Raw genomic sequence first — 15,025 nt, forward strand, 5'->3', positions numbered from 1 at the left:
GTCCTTTTCTTAGTCGTATAACTTTTTTTTATTTTTCAATATACAAGGCTGTAAGAGGGATCATTTTTTGTGCCTGGTGCATTTAGTCTAACATGGTAAGGGCGTATATGTATGCCCAATGTAGTTTAGGGGTTAAACAGTTGTATTTACATTTATATAAGTTTCTTCATGCACATGGGTGTTTTGCCCATATAAGTCAATGGAACAATTTTAAAATCCATAAAAGCATTTTTTACATCCATATTCCTGCAACATTACAAAAACAAAAAAAATTGTTAATACTTCAACAAAGAAAGGAACCACTATGGATGGAGAATCGGGCAGCCTATAAGATAATACGGAAGTGTAAGGAAGTGTAAATGTTCCTTTTCAGGTGATTTTCAGTATAAGCTTTCCTTGTGTGTACATGAGGAGAAGCACTATTTCTGGCTATTAAATTACTTGTACATGGCATTTTTCAGTAGATTTTGCTCGGCAGGCTCCATCTATCATTTGCAGTTCTCCTAGAACGGGTGAGCTATACTCCCCCTCCCCCTTTTATTGACTTGCGTTGCTTGTTGAGTAGACACAGAACAAAGCTGAGCTGATTTTCGGAAAATAAGATTTGAGCATCGGGAGGGGAGTTGATAACAGGTGAAAGAAGCATTTTTTCTCTAATAAGATATATTATAAAGTTTCTTATTATCACATATACTCTTGTACTTGTACCTTTATAGTTTAAATGACAGTGTCTATTAAAGGGGTACTCCGCCCCTAGACATCTTATCCCCTATCCAAAGGATAGGGGATAAGATGTCAGATCGCCGGGGTCCCGCTGCTGGGGACCCCGGGGATCGCTGCTGCGGCACCTCGCTATCATTACTGCGCAGAGCGAGATCGCCCTGCACGTAATGATGGGCAATACAGGGGCCGGAGCATCGTTATGTCATGGCTCCGCCCCTCGTGACGTCACGGCCCGCCCCTGTCAATACAAGTCAATGGGAAGGGGGCGTGGCGGTCGCCACGCCCCCTGCCATAGACTTGCATTAAGGGGACGGGCCGTGATGTCATTAGGGGAGGATATATGTTTATCCCAGACATGTTTAAATTAAATTATTGTAGATTTACCAGCCACATCTGCTGGAAGATCGTTCCAAGCAACTACTACTCTTTTAGTATAATTATACATTCTAACTTTGCTTCTGATCTTAACCTCAACTAACCTTAGATATGGCAAGCTTTAGCATTTGAGTAAACCACAAAATATAATGTATAATATAATGGTAATGTAGGCCAAATTGTGTACTTTTGGCATACGCTGGACAATAATTCTGTTTTGTTTTGATTCAAATAAATACATCAAGTGTATGAACTACCGTATATGTGGTGTGAACAGGGCCTTATGATGTAACATAGTGCTGCCTATTTAAATCTTGCCCTCCTCCCTTGGAAATAGCTATAGTAAAATGTTAAAGTATGTGAAATATGAGTCTAGATAATAGAATGCACCTTGTTATGACAGCACATACAGATGTTGTATTCCTATGTTTAGTAGAAGATATTGCCATTAGATTAAGATAGAAGATGATAAATGATATTTACCTGCCATAGGATCTGCTCCAGGAGACAGCACAAAGATCAATGGTGCACAACAGTTTGAGTCATTATAACTCCCTGCCAAGTCAAACGTTGGAGGCTCAATGTACGTTTTGCCCATATTTTCTGCAATGAACTCCTGGACTGCTGGGACCATTTTATCAGGACGAAGACATCTAAGAATAATCATGCGATTCAATCCTGTTATTTCCTGCCATTCATCTGGAAATACTTCATCCTGGGGTCTTACAGAGTCATAGACCATCTTCCATTTAGAAATATTACTTTGAACATGTTCCATAAAGCCATTGAGTGGTTGGAGGTTGGAAGCACGTACAATTTCAGCCCAGGATTTATCTGACAACCAGTCCGGAGCAGGGTTAGGGTAAGGATTATTGAGGGCTACTCCACCAGTCAGAAGGAAGCGCCAAATTTCTTCATTTATTTTATTTTCTCCTTTCATAATTCCTATGGTCAGAAGAAGGGAAAACAAGAGCTTGTCCTTTTCAAACAAAGACCTGCACACGTTGTTGTAGATACTTTTTGTAAAATGATTTATTATATTTGATATTCTTGTCTGTAGGTCATCACTCTTTTGACTATGGGCAAGGGAGTGTACATAGAGGTTAATGAACCAGGTCAGAGAATACTGATACATTGGTTCTATGTTTGCCAGATCGGAAATGCAAAAAAAGACAATGGATGAATGAATAGCCACCGGCTTGTATCCCATTCGTGTGTCATCGATTTCCTTCTCTGTTGCAGTGGCAATCTGCTGCTTCTCTGAAATTTCTTCAGACAAGAGTTTAGACGAAGATAACACTTTAATGGCAGTCTCATCCTCTAAGATGTTTCCTTTCGAAGAGGACAATACCTCTAAAATTTTATCTTCTATCTCTTTCAGCTGTTTCTTGTTAGTGGCACTTTCAATTATGAGTTGGTTCTTTTTGTCCTCTAGATCGGGTTTTTCTTTTGCTGCAACTATGCCTAGAAGCTGGTCTTGAAGACCCAATGGTGTGATCATAAAATTCAGAAGACACACCTTCACTGCCACTTCTGGGAGATAATGGGGATTTCTTAACCGAGTAGTCATATAAAGCTTAAAATCTTTGGAATACTCTATAATATTTTCACCAAGTCTAATATATTCAACCCCTTGCTGCTTAAAGGTTTGTTTTAACAACACTGGCTCCAAAACAGCATCTATTTCTTCTCCAATATTTTCAATCAAAACTGGGTTTCCAAACTGTATAGCATTTTCTAATGTTCTTGTATAATTTGAGTCTGACAACTTGATGACAGAAAGTTTGTTATTTTTTTCCATATTTTTGATCCATTTGTTGGCCTGTCCTTGTGGATCAATCATCAAAGACCATCGCCTGGAATTTGAAACGATAATACCATTATCTATGGAGAAGGAATCAACTGGTAGACCAGCAATCTGCCAAGCACGGATTTTAACAGGGTCGCCAAGGTTTGTACTTAGGCTGAAGTCATTTGAACTTGGGATTTGTTTTTCTTTGCATAAAACATGCCATCTGCTTTGGCATTGTTGCCGATAGTCTACTGTGAAGGCCCCAAGGTAAGCTACAGTACCAGAGGACAAGAGGACATCACCAGTGAGGTTTGTGTACTTTGCCCCTAACAATCGAGCAGCTTCTGTCCATCTATCTTTCTCTCCTCCAAGACCACTGATAAGTTTTTCTGCACGTACAAGCTTCTGTGAACACAGATCTATATTCTTTTCTAGCTCTTCCTTCTTGTTATTCATAGCTTGCAGGTCATCGTTGAGGGCTTGTAATCGGTCTTCTACAGCCTTTAGTTCAGCTCGCTTTGTGTTTAGCTCCTGCATTTGTACTGCTAATTTAGCCTCTGCTTCTTTAAGACGTTCACGTTTTGGAGCAACCACTTTTGCAACACGATCGTACACTTCCATGGCTCTGACCCACTTACACAAACCCTCACATGCTGAAGACACGTTCTTAATCACAGAAGGTTGGAAGTCTTCATTGTTGATGAATTTCTCTCGTATTCTCTTCATAATTGCAGGATTAATGTTATCCTTATCAAAGGCTCTCAAGCTGTCTAGAAACTTCAGGTCTCCGAGCACTTTCCTAGATGGGCCCCAGAAGTCTTCCACCATTTTACCTGGTGTAAACAACAAACAATATTGAGAACTCATGTTTACAGTACAATAAAAGTAGAGTTCATTGTCAACCTTTAATTTGTATGCTTTCAAGTGTATGTTTTCCTTTATTTGTTAACATCAATGTGGTCTGATTGAAGACTCTGAGTAATCACTCAAATGAATGGGTCTTGGCAGAGATTTTCACGCCCATTACAGTTCCATTCATTTTAATGCAAGTACTGTCAACATAGCTGCAAATTGTCTATATCCAATAAATTGCAGTTTAACTATAGCATTTTCTATCTATAACAGTGAGTCTAAAGAAAGCTCATTCTTTTTAGTATAAAAGATTTTTCTGCTATTTCTCAACTAAACTGACAAAGGCAAATCAATTCCCAACTAAACTGACAACATCTTAAGGTTGTTGAAGATAAATCTTCATCTTTCTTTCCCCACCTCAAGTAAAAAGCTGTGATTTTCAATCCCATTTGTGATCTGAACAACGCAAAAATGGTCAGGTCACTCATCTCTAAATAGAAAAAGACGTATGTGTATATCTGCTATTGATTTGCTTACACTATTTTGTGAAAATCAATAATTCAACTAAAGGAGTTGTAAAATAATAGAATTTTTTTTTGCTTTAGTGCATGCATTTCTCCTCTCACCTGTTCCTCCTGGGTCCGGCTTCCTGTCCGGTCTTATCCCTTTCATCACACAGATACTTTCCATAACCAATTTAACGGGATTTGGGGGATTCTGCATAGATTTTACCAGAGTGATATCATTTTGGTTCAGAGTATCTAGAGCCGATAGTGCTGCCTCTAAAGCTGGCATGGCCTCTGCTAGATCACCTTCACATTCATCCTGCAAAGTCATAAGATCAAAACTAGATTGAAACACAATGAACCTTATCTTAACTGACAGCAGAGTCACCCGCACTAACCTCAATATACATGTAGATGTTTAGTGCGGGGGGGGGGGGGGGGGGACCATGTTTCTAAGGCTTCTCACAGAGTGAATGGATGGTACATTCAATGGTATCCTAAGAATAAAAGTTTCCATTGTCTACATAACAGGGGATAACTAGCTGTTCAGTGGGGGTCAGACCACTGTGATCAGCTCCAATCGCATTAACAGGTTAGTTGTACCCCAAGTGAATGGAGCACTAGTGCATATGCTCAACCACTATTGTATTAACCCCTTAAAGGAAAATGGATATTCCAAATTTAAAAAAAAAATGTATTCACATTTCCAATATGTCTACTTTATGTTTGCATCATAAAATTGACAAGTTTTTACTTTTAGAAGACACCAGAGGGCTTCAAAGTTCAGCAGCAATTTTCCAATTTTTCACAAAATGTTCAAACTCACAATTTTTCAGGGACCAGTTCAGGTTTGAAGTGGATTTGAAGGGTCTTCATATTAGAAATACCCCATAAGTGACCCCATTATAAAAACTGCACCCCCCAAAGTATTCAAAATGACATTCAGTCAGCGTTTTAACCCTTTAGGTGTTTCACAGGAATAGCAGCAAAGTGAAGGAGAAAATTCACAATTTTCATTTTTTACACTTGCATGTTCTTTTAGACCCAATTTTTATAAGGGGTAAAAGGAGAAAATGTATACTTGTATTTGTTGCCCAATTTCTCTCGAGTAAGCACATACCTCATATGTGTATGTAAAGTGTTTGGCGGGCGTAGTAGAGGGCTCAGAAGCGGCAAGGGGATTTTGGAGAGTACGTTTTTCTGAAATGGTTTTTGGGGGGGCATGTTGCATTTAGGAAGACCCTATGGTGCCAGAAAAGCAAAAAAAAACCCACATGGCATACCATTTTGGAAACTAGACCCCTTGAGAAACATAACAAGGAATTAAGTGAGCCTTAATAAAAAAAAAAAAGTTTCACTAAAATGTGTGTTTCCCCCCAAATGTCACATTTTTGCAAGGGTTAATAGCAGAAAATACCCCCCAAAATTTGTAACCCCATCTCTTCTGAGTATGGAGGTACCCCATAAGTTGACCTGAAGTGCACTACGGGGGAACTACAATGCTCAGAAGAGAAGGAGTCATATTTGGCTTTTTGAGAGCAAATTTTGCTCGGGGGGCATGTCGCATTTAGGAAGCCCCTATGGTGCCAGGACAGCAAAATAACCCCCACATGGCATACCATTTTGGAATCTAGACCCCTTGAGGAACGTAACAAGGGGTACAGTGAGCATCTTTGGAACAGTGGGCTGTACAAAATTTTAAATTTGCACAGCCCACTGTTCCAAAGATCTGTCAGACACCAGTGGGGTGTATTTTTATTTTTTTTGCGTTTGTCAAAACCGCTGTAACAATCAGCCACCCCTGTGCAAATCACCTCAAATGTACATGGTGCACGCTCCCTTCTGGGCCTTGTTGTGCGCCCCCAGAGCACTTTACGCCCACATATGGGGTATCTCCGTAGTCGGGAGAAATTGCATTACAAATTTTGGGGGGCTTTTTTCCCTTTTTACCTCTTGTCAAAATGAAAAGTATAGGGCAACACCAGCATGTTAGTGTAAAAAATTTATTTTTTTACCCTAACATGCTGGTGTAGACCCCAACTTCACCTTTTCATAAGGGGTGAAAGGAGAAAAAGCCCCCCAAAATTAGGCAATTTCTCCCGAGTACGGCGATACCCCCATATGTGGCCCTAAACTGTTGCCTTGAAATACGACAGGGCTCCAAAGTGAGAGCACCATGTGCATTTGAGGCCTGAATTAGGGATTTGCATAGGGGTGGATATAGGGGGAATTCTACGCCAGTGATTCCCAAACAGGGTGACTCCAGCTGTTGCAAAACTCCCAGCATACTTGGACAGTCAACGGCTGTCCGGCAATACTGGGAGTTGTTGTTTTGCAACAGCTGGAGGCTCCATTTTGGAAAGAGTGGCGTACCAGACGTTTTTAATTTTTATTGGGGAGGGGGGCTGTGTAGGGGTATGTGTATATGTAGTGTTTTTTACTTTTTATTTTATTTTGTGTTAGTGTAGTGTAGTGTAGTGTTTTTAGGGTACAGTCACACGGGCGGGGGATTACAGCGAGTTTCCCGCTGCGAGTTTGAGCTGCGGCGCAAAATTAGCTGCATCGCAAACTTGCAGCCTGATACTCACTGTAAGCCCCCTGCCCGTGTGAATGTACCCTGAACCTCCAGCTGTTGCAAAACTACAAATCCCAGCATGCACAGTCTATCAGTGCATGCTGGTAGTTATAGTTTTGCAACAGCTCGAGGCACACGGGTTGGGAAACACTGAGTTAGGAAACAGATAATGTTTCCCAACCAGTGTGTCTCCAGTTGTTGCAAAACCACTACTCCCAAACATTCTCAGGCATGCTGGAAGTAGTAGTTTGGCAACATCTTTAGAGCCAGATGTTGCCGAACTACAACTCCCAGCATGCTTGGAGTTGTAGTTTTGCAACATCTGGAGGACTACAGTTTGCAGACCACTAATACAGTGGTTCCCAATCTGTGCCCTTCCAGATGTTGCAAAACTACAACTCCCAGTATGCCAAAACTGTCCAGGCATGCAGGGAGTTGTAGTTCTGCAACATCTGAAGGGCCAGATGTTACAGAACTACAACTCCCAGCATGCCAGGATAGTAAGGGCATGCTGAGGATGTGTAGTTTTGCAACATCTGGAAGGGCACAGTGGTTTCCAAACTGTGGACCTCCAGATGTTGCAAAACTGCAACACCCAGCATGCCCAGACGCCAAGGGCTGTCTGGGCACGCTGGGAGTTGTAGTGTAAGGGGACCAGATGGAGCAGTCCAGATCGCTTTACGGCGGTCTGGACTGCTGCAAAGGTCCCGCGCCGCCGCCGTCTCCGCCGCCGGGATCCGGGTCTTCAGGGCCCCAGCACTCCCCCGTCCCCCGCCGCGTCCTCCGGTCTTCCTCCCATTCTCTCCAGACTTCCATGGGCCGGGCAGGGCGGGAGGAAGTAACCGCCCCCCCTGCGATTGGTTGGTTAGCTAACCGAGGAATCGCAGGGGATAAGAGGAGGTGGCAGGCTTGCCACCTCGCTCCTAGCCTCCAGCATGGTCCTGGCTGTCTGTGACAACCGGGATCATGCAAAATTACCGGGCGGTCGGGTCCCAGAGACCCGATCAGCCTGGTATCGCCGCAGATCGCAGGGGCCGACATAGCCCCCCTTGGCGTTTGCCCTGGATGCCTGCTGAAGCATTTCAGCAGGCATCCGCTTCCGATCTCTGCCCGGCGCGCGGCAGGGACCGGAAAACGCCAGGGCATAAGTTTACGCCCTTGGTCCTTAAGTACCAGGGCGCAACATTACGCTCTTGGTCGTTGAGGGGTTAAAGGGGTACTCCGGTGAATTATTATTATTTTTTTTTATAAATGAACTCGTGCCAGAAAGTTTAACAGATTTGTAAATTACTTCTATTAAAAAATCTTAATCCTTTTAGTACTTTTTAGCAGCTGTATGCTACAGAGGAAATTCTTTTCTTTTAGAATTTTGAATTTTTTTCAATCTTTTTTGTCTTGTCCACAGTGCTCTCTGCTGACACCTCTGTCTGTGTCAGGAACTGTCCAGAACAGCATAGATTTGCTATGGGGATTTTCTCTTGCTCTGGACAGTTCAGCAGAGAGCACTGTGGACAACACAAAAAAGAAATTAAAAAAATAAAGTTTTTCCTCTGTAGCAAACAGATGCTAAAAAGTACTTAAAGGATTAAGACTTTTTAATAGAAGCAATTTATAAATCTGTTTAACTTTCTGGCACCAGTTCCTTTAAAAATAAAAGTTTTCCACCGTAGTACCCCTTTAACTCTCCATGGAACGTCTGAATGTTGACCAGTGCTGAACTCAAAGTTTGAAAGTATCATAGGCAGTGAATGGAGCAGTGGCAAGGTATGCCGCATGGCCTATTGATCTGTGGGTGCCCACTGGATAGAGGATAACTTTTCATTGTGAGATAACACTTTTAAGACTGTAAATACACTGGCAAATGATTTCCAAATGATGACAGCAGTGGTAATATAGAGCTCATGTTTGCTAAAGTCTTACATTATGAAGCCTGGATTATGAAAACAATTGAAAGGGGGAGCAGAGAGGGGGCCTCAAAATGCTTAACAAAGAAAACTAGTTATAGTCACATCCTGCTTTTGATAATAAAATTATTTTCTACTTAAATCACTTATTACAGCAAGAACAGACGGTTATTATTGTTTGTGATGATGGGTGCCTCTGGAATACATAGGTACCTGAAACACATGGGAGCCATGATATAATAAGCTAAAAATATACAAAAAAAATCTTCTATTTCTTTGGGAATATACTTCAATGTGCTAAGCTGACCTAAATAACTGCTATATCTACAGCTCTGAAAGCTCTGTAAAAGGGAAGAAAGAGAAATACTACCTCACTTCTGCTACTGCCTACTGTTTAAAGTATTACTACAGTATATGATCAGGACAATGTCATCTTTCACTGCATTAGCCATTAGTCCATTAGCGGAAACATTTTTCTGTTTATGTTTTTATTGCAAAAGTAACAACTGGATGCGCAAACTCTACTGCTCTTAGTTTCTAATCTACTAATACAAAGAAAAACATTATAGACAAAAAAAATTGAAATAATTTGGAACTGACAAAAGTAATAATGATAAAAAAAAATTACCGAAAAATTTACTGATGAAAATCAGACATTGCTTGTAAATTGTGGTTCAGCAGAATAATTTTGAAAAACAAAATAATGAAACTGATCTCAACAAAAATGATGAAGCCCTGAACTTATTGAGAGTTACAGAAATCGTAACAAAATATTAAGACTTTTGCCCTTGTCTCCAGATATCTTAGCCCACTCCTCATAAGACACTGCTCCAGCTGTCTGGAGATGTGAAGGGTTTCTTCTCCAGGCTCAATCTTTCAGCTCTGTCTACAGATACAGTGGGGATCAAAAGTTTGGGCACCCCAGGTAACAATTTGTATTAATGTGCATAAAGAAGCCAAGGAAAGATGGAAAAATCTCCAAAAGGCATCAAATTACAGATTAGACATTCTTATAATATGTCAACAAAAGTTAGATTTTATTTCCATCATTTACACTTTCAAAATAACAGAAAACAAAAAAATGGCGTCTGCAAAAGTTTGGGCACCCTGCAGAAATTATAGCATGCCCTGCCCCCTTTGCAAAGCTGAGACCTGTCAGTGTCATGGATTGTTCTAAATCATCATCTGGGAAGACCAGGTGATGTCAATCTCAAAGCTTTTAAATGCCCAGACTCATCTGACCTTGCCCCAACAATCAGCACCATGGGTTCTTCTAAGCAGTTGTCTAGAAATTTGAAACTGAAAATAGTTGACGCTCACAAAGCTGGAGAAGGCTATAAGAAGATAGCAAAATGTTTTCAGATGTCAATATCCTCTGTTCGGAATGTAATTAAGAAATGGCAGTCATCAAGAACAGTGGAAGTTAAAGCAAGATCTGGAAGACCAAGAAAAATATCACACAGAACAGCTCGCAGGATTGTGAGAAAAACAATTAAAACCCACGTTTGACTGCACAATCCCTCCAGAAAGATCTGGCAGTTGTGGTTCACTATTCCGCTATAAAGAGATACATGTACAAATATGGTCTTCATGGAAGAGTCATCAGAAGAAAACCTCTTCTATGTCCTCACCACAAAAATCAGCGTTTGACCTTTGCAAATGAACATATAGACAAGCCTGATGCATTTTGGAAACAGGTTCTGTGGACCGATGAGGTTAAAATTTAACTTTTTGGCCGGAATGGGCAAAGGTACTTTTGGAGAAGGAGGGGAACAGAATTTAATGAAAAGAACCTCTGTCCAAATGTTAAGCATGGGGGTGGATCAATCATCTTTGGGGTTGTATTGCAGCCAGTGGCACAGGGAACATCTCACGAGTAGAAGGAAAAATAGATTCAATAAAATGTCAGCAAATTTTGGATGCTAACTTGATGCCATCTGTGAAAAAGCTGAAGTTAAAGAGAGGATGGCTTCTACAAATGGATAATGATCCTAAACACACCTCGAAATCCACGGGGGATTACATCAAAAGGCGTAAACTGAAGGTTTTGCCATGGCCTTCACAATCTCCTGACCTCAACATAATTGAAAATCTATGGATAGGCCTTAAAAGAGCAGTGCGTGGCAGACAGCCCAGAAATCTCAAAGAACTGGAAGACTTTTGTAAGGAAGAATGGGCAAAGATACCTCAAACAAGAATTGAAAGACTCTTGGCTGGCTACAAAAAGCGATTACAAGCTGTGATACTTGCCAAAAGGGGCAGTACAAGATATTAACTCTGCAGGGTGCCCAAACTTTTGCAGACGCCATTTTCTTATTTTCTGTTATTTTGAAAGTGTAAATGATGGAAATAAAATCTAACTTTTGTTGACATATTATAAGAATGTCTAATCTGTAATTTGATGCCTTTTGGAGATTTTTTTCATCTTTCCTTGGCTTCATTATGCAAATTAATATTTTTTTTTACCTGGGGTGCCCAAACTTTTGATCCCCACTGTATTCTGTACGATTCAGACGAGGACTTATAGGCCTCTTTAGAATAGTCCAATGTTTTGCCATTCTTGGGTGTTTTTAGCTGTATGTTTTGGGTCATTATCCTGTAAGAAGACTGTGACTGTAACTGTGACTATGATCAATCTTCCTAACAATGGGCAGCACATTTTCCTCCAGAATGCCTTGACAGTCTTGAGATTTCATTATACCCTGTATAGATTCAAGACTCCCTGTTCCAGATGCAGCAATGTAGCCCCAAAACATATCCAAGCCCCCTATATGCTTCACAGTAGGTACAGTGTTCTTTTCTTTGGATGTTTCATTTTTGTGTCTGTGAACATAGAGCTGAATGACTTGCCAAAAAGCTAAAAAAGAAAGCTCCAATTTTATCTCATCTGTCCAAAGGACATTCTCCTAGAAATGTTGTGGCTTGTCCTTTGGACAGATGAGACAGATGGAAAGTCACATTAGTTCTATGCAGTAGTGTTGCTACACAGGGGCAAAGGGAAGGAGTGGTCCTGGCCACCAGTGTGCCCCACCAGAACATGGAAGCTCTATGTTCACAGATGCAAAAATGAATCATACAAATAAAACAACCATGTACCCACTGTGAAACATGGAGGAGGCTCCGTTATGTTTTGAGGGTGCTTTGGGACATCTGGCACTGAAGATACCTGGATACAAGTGCAGAAGTCTTATTGAGAGCTACAATATGTACTGGACTGTAGTGACTGGTTCAGGGGACCATTATTTTTGTTCAGGTCAGTTTCATTATTTAGTTTTTTTTTTAATTATTCTGTTAAAGCACAATTCACAAGCAGTGTCTGATTTTCATCAGTTAATTTACAATGTTTATTTATAATTTTTGTTAATTTTGTCAGTTTTTTTTTCTTTCTGTCATTACTAGTAGGGTACCAACAATAATGTCCATGTCTGTATAGGGAAGTCACACTGAAACAGTCTACGCTGCAGGAATACATAATGCTTCCTTATATATACTGTAAAAAAATTTGTCCAGTTTGCTATATGGACACATATGTCAAAATACTTATGGCTACACTATCAAAACCTATTTACCATCTGCCAGATTAGAAAAGCATAGCCTCTGTCTTCCAAAAACAGCGTCACACCTGTCTTCAGGGTATGTGTTTTATTGCAGCTCTACTTCATTAAATTGAAACAAGCTCAGCTGATACACCACATGCAACCTGTGGATAGATGTGGTGCTTTTTTTTTTGGAGGAAAGCAGTCATGTTTGTCTTAACCTAGGTAAACTCTTTAAAGGGGTACTCCGTTGAAAACCTTTTTTCTTTTAAATCAACTGGTGGCAGAAAGTTAAACATATTTGTAAATTACTTCTATTAAAAAATCTTAATCCTTCCTGTACTTATTAGCTGCTGAATACTACAGAGGAAATTATTTTCTTTTTGGAATGCTTTCTGATGACATCATGAGCACAGTTCTCTCTGCTGACATTATTATAATAATAATGCTTTATTTATTGTTGTCCTTAGTGGGATTTGAACCCAAGTCCCCAGCACTGCAAGACAGCAGTGCTAACCACTGAGCCACCTTGCTGCCCTTAGCATACATCTGCTATGCATGGTTTCTAAAATGGACAGAGATGTCAGCAGAGAGCACTGTGTTCGTGATGTCATCAGTGTTCCAAAAAGAAAGGAATTTCCTCTGCAGCATTCAGCAGCTAATAAGTACTGGAAGGATTAAGATTTTTTTAATAGAAGTAATTTACAAATATGTTTAACTTTCTGCCACCAGTTGATTTAAAAGAAAAAAGGTTTTCACCGGAGTACACCTTTAAGGGTACGTTCCCACCTGGCGTATTTTGCTGCTTTTTTTCCTACCCACTTGACTTCAATGAGAGATAAAATACGCAGCAGCAAATACGCATCAAAATACGCCAGGTGGGAACGTACCCTTAGACTACGTTCACATGAAATAAGTAGCCTACATTTGGGGGACACATGGGCATGCTGAAAGAATAGTATGCTGATTTATACCTCGGTGCACCCATGCCATGCCCATTAATTTCAACAGACAGACCATTTTCTAGTAGTGGCTACATTCGATCCATTTGTAAAAGCACAATCGACCATCCTTTTTGAGTGTAGCACAAAAATTGTTTATGCTTGGAAATGGGCTTAATCTAATCAAAATTAAAAGACACAGCATGGATACACAGCATAATATGTTGGTATACGGTTGGTATACGGTTCTGCCAATATGCCTATGCGTCCCCTGAATGTTGGCTACTTATCTGATGTGAACATAGCCTAACAAGGTGACAGCCACAGTTCCCCCATACCAGTGACAGCCACAATACCTACATAACAGGGACAGCTACGGTGCTCCTCAACTTGTGATGGCCACAGCAGTGCTGTGGAGTCGGAGTTGAGGAGTTGGACAAAATTTTGGGTACCTGGAGTTAGAGTCGGCAAACAATGCTCCGACTCCTACTAAATTTAGATTGGAATTTAAAAAAAAGCAAGTTTAAATGTCCCAATTCACAAAAAGTTATAATTTATGACTAATAAAGACCAATGCATGCAGTTCCTCACGTAACCGTAAAACGAACACGTTAAGTGACCGTGAATAAGCATGCTTTTCATGTGCTTCACTATATGGCACGCAACGCACAATTAGGAGCGGCAATACTTAGACTTTCCATAGTGTTGTGTTCTGCTGTTACAGGGAACCCATGGGTAACCTAGCCTCTCACTGATAAGGGATTAAGTAAATATGTTTTTTGCAGGACTAGAGACACTTGTATAAGTGAAGGGAGTGGAGTGTCAATAGTTCAAGACTGAAGCTGTTAACCATTGGAAAAACTGCTGCCATTCAGCTAAGGCTATAAAAACTTGTAAACTCCGGTTGTTAGCTTAAACTTTAAACATGACTATGGGTTACTACTAAGGAAATCATGTTTTATAATAAATGCCACTTCCTGGATCCTCCCACTGCCCTATCTTCAGCAGCAGACCAGCACACAAAAAGGAGAAGGCAGCAGCTTCTGCCCAACTACCTCTCTCTGCTAGAAGAGCTTAGAAGAACTTGCTGGAACAGCTTCTTGGATTCAACTGTAAGTGTTTATAAATACATTCGCATATTAATACAGAGGAGTCGGAAGTACAAAAAACTGCAGAGTCTGAGTCGGAACATTTATCTACCGACTCCACAGCCCTGGGCCACAGTCCGCCCTTACATTGTAAACCAGAGTGGATGTTTTCTGACCTGGGGCAGTCATGACATCATTAATGGTTTAGTGACCCATATCTGCGATTATTATTTGCACAGTAGCATGTACATACTTGCATGCACACTCTTTGCAACCAATAGGGAAAAACACCAATCTCATGTGCCATAGATGACTCACCAATGAACAAAGGTCCTTTTGTGAGTCTCTCTTGTAAGTGTGTATGGCAATGATATAGCTCTACAGTATATGGATCTCTCTCATGAATCCAATTTATGAATATCACCTACAGGAATAGAGCATATGCTATTACACAATGCCCCATCTATTGCTACTGCATAACCTGACATTAGAAATCAGGGGGAGAATTGAAGTCTGTGCTCTAGCCATGGCTCCAAACTACTAAACCCCTGTAATCTAATCCTGACATGAGCAGGAAGGACATAATGGGGCTCAATTCTTGAGTATATACACATTTAACAAAACAAGTAAATGTAATTCTTATTATGTATAATTCACACACAAAGTCTATAAAAAAATCATTAGGCGAACTGCAGCCTGTTCTTCTCCCGCTGACTGTGCTGATTCCTTTTGC

At 40.6% G+C, this 15,025-nt stretch overlaps 1 protein-coding gene across 3 annotated transcripts in view; it reads right to left on the reverse strand.

The window, feature by feature from the left end:
• DNAH3 (dynein axonemal heavy chain 3) overlaps positions 1-15,025 on the reverse strand; it is a 536,740-nt gene that overhangs the window by 33,786 nt on the left and 487,929 nt on the right. For all 3 annotated transcript variants that reach the window (XM_056535450.1, XM_056535451.1, XM_056535449.1), the window contains exons 51-52: positions 4,369-4,567; positions 1,582-3,723 (exon numbers count right to left, since the gene is read on the reverse strand). In XM_056535450.1, coding sequence (XP_056391425.1) covers positions 1,582-3,723; positions 4,369-4,567 — 2,341 coding nt within the window. The remainder of the gene's footprint in view (positions 1-1,581; positions 3,724-4,368; positions 4,568-15,025) is intronic.

This window comes from Hyla sarda, chromosome 8, assembly GCF_029499605.1.
Source record: "Hyla sarda isolate aHylSar1 chromosome 8, aHylSar1.hap1, whole genome shotgun sequence".
Classification (NCBI taxonomy): domain Eukaryota; kingdom Metazoa; phylum Chordata; class Amphibia; order Anura; family Hylidae; genus Hyla; species Hyla sarda.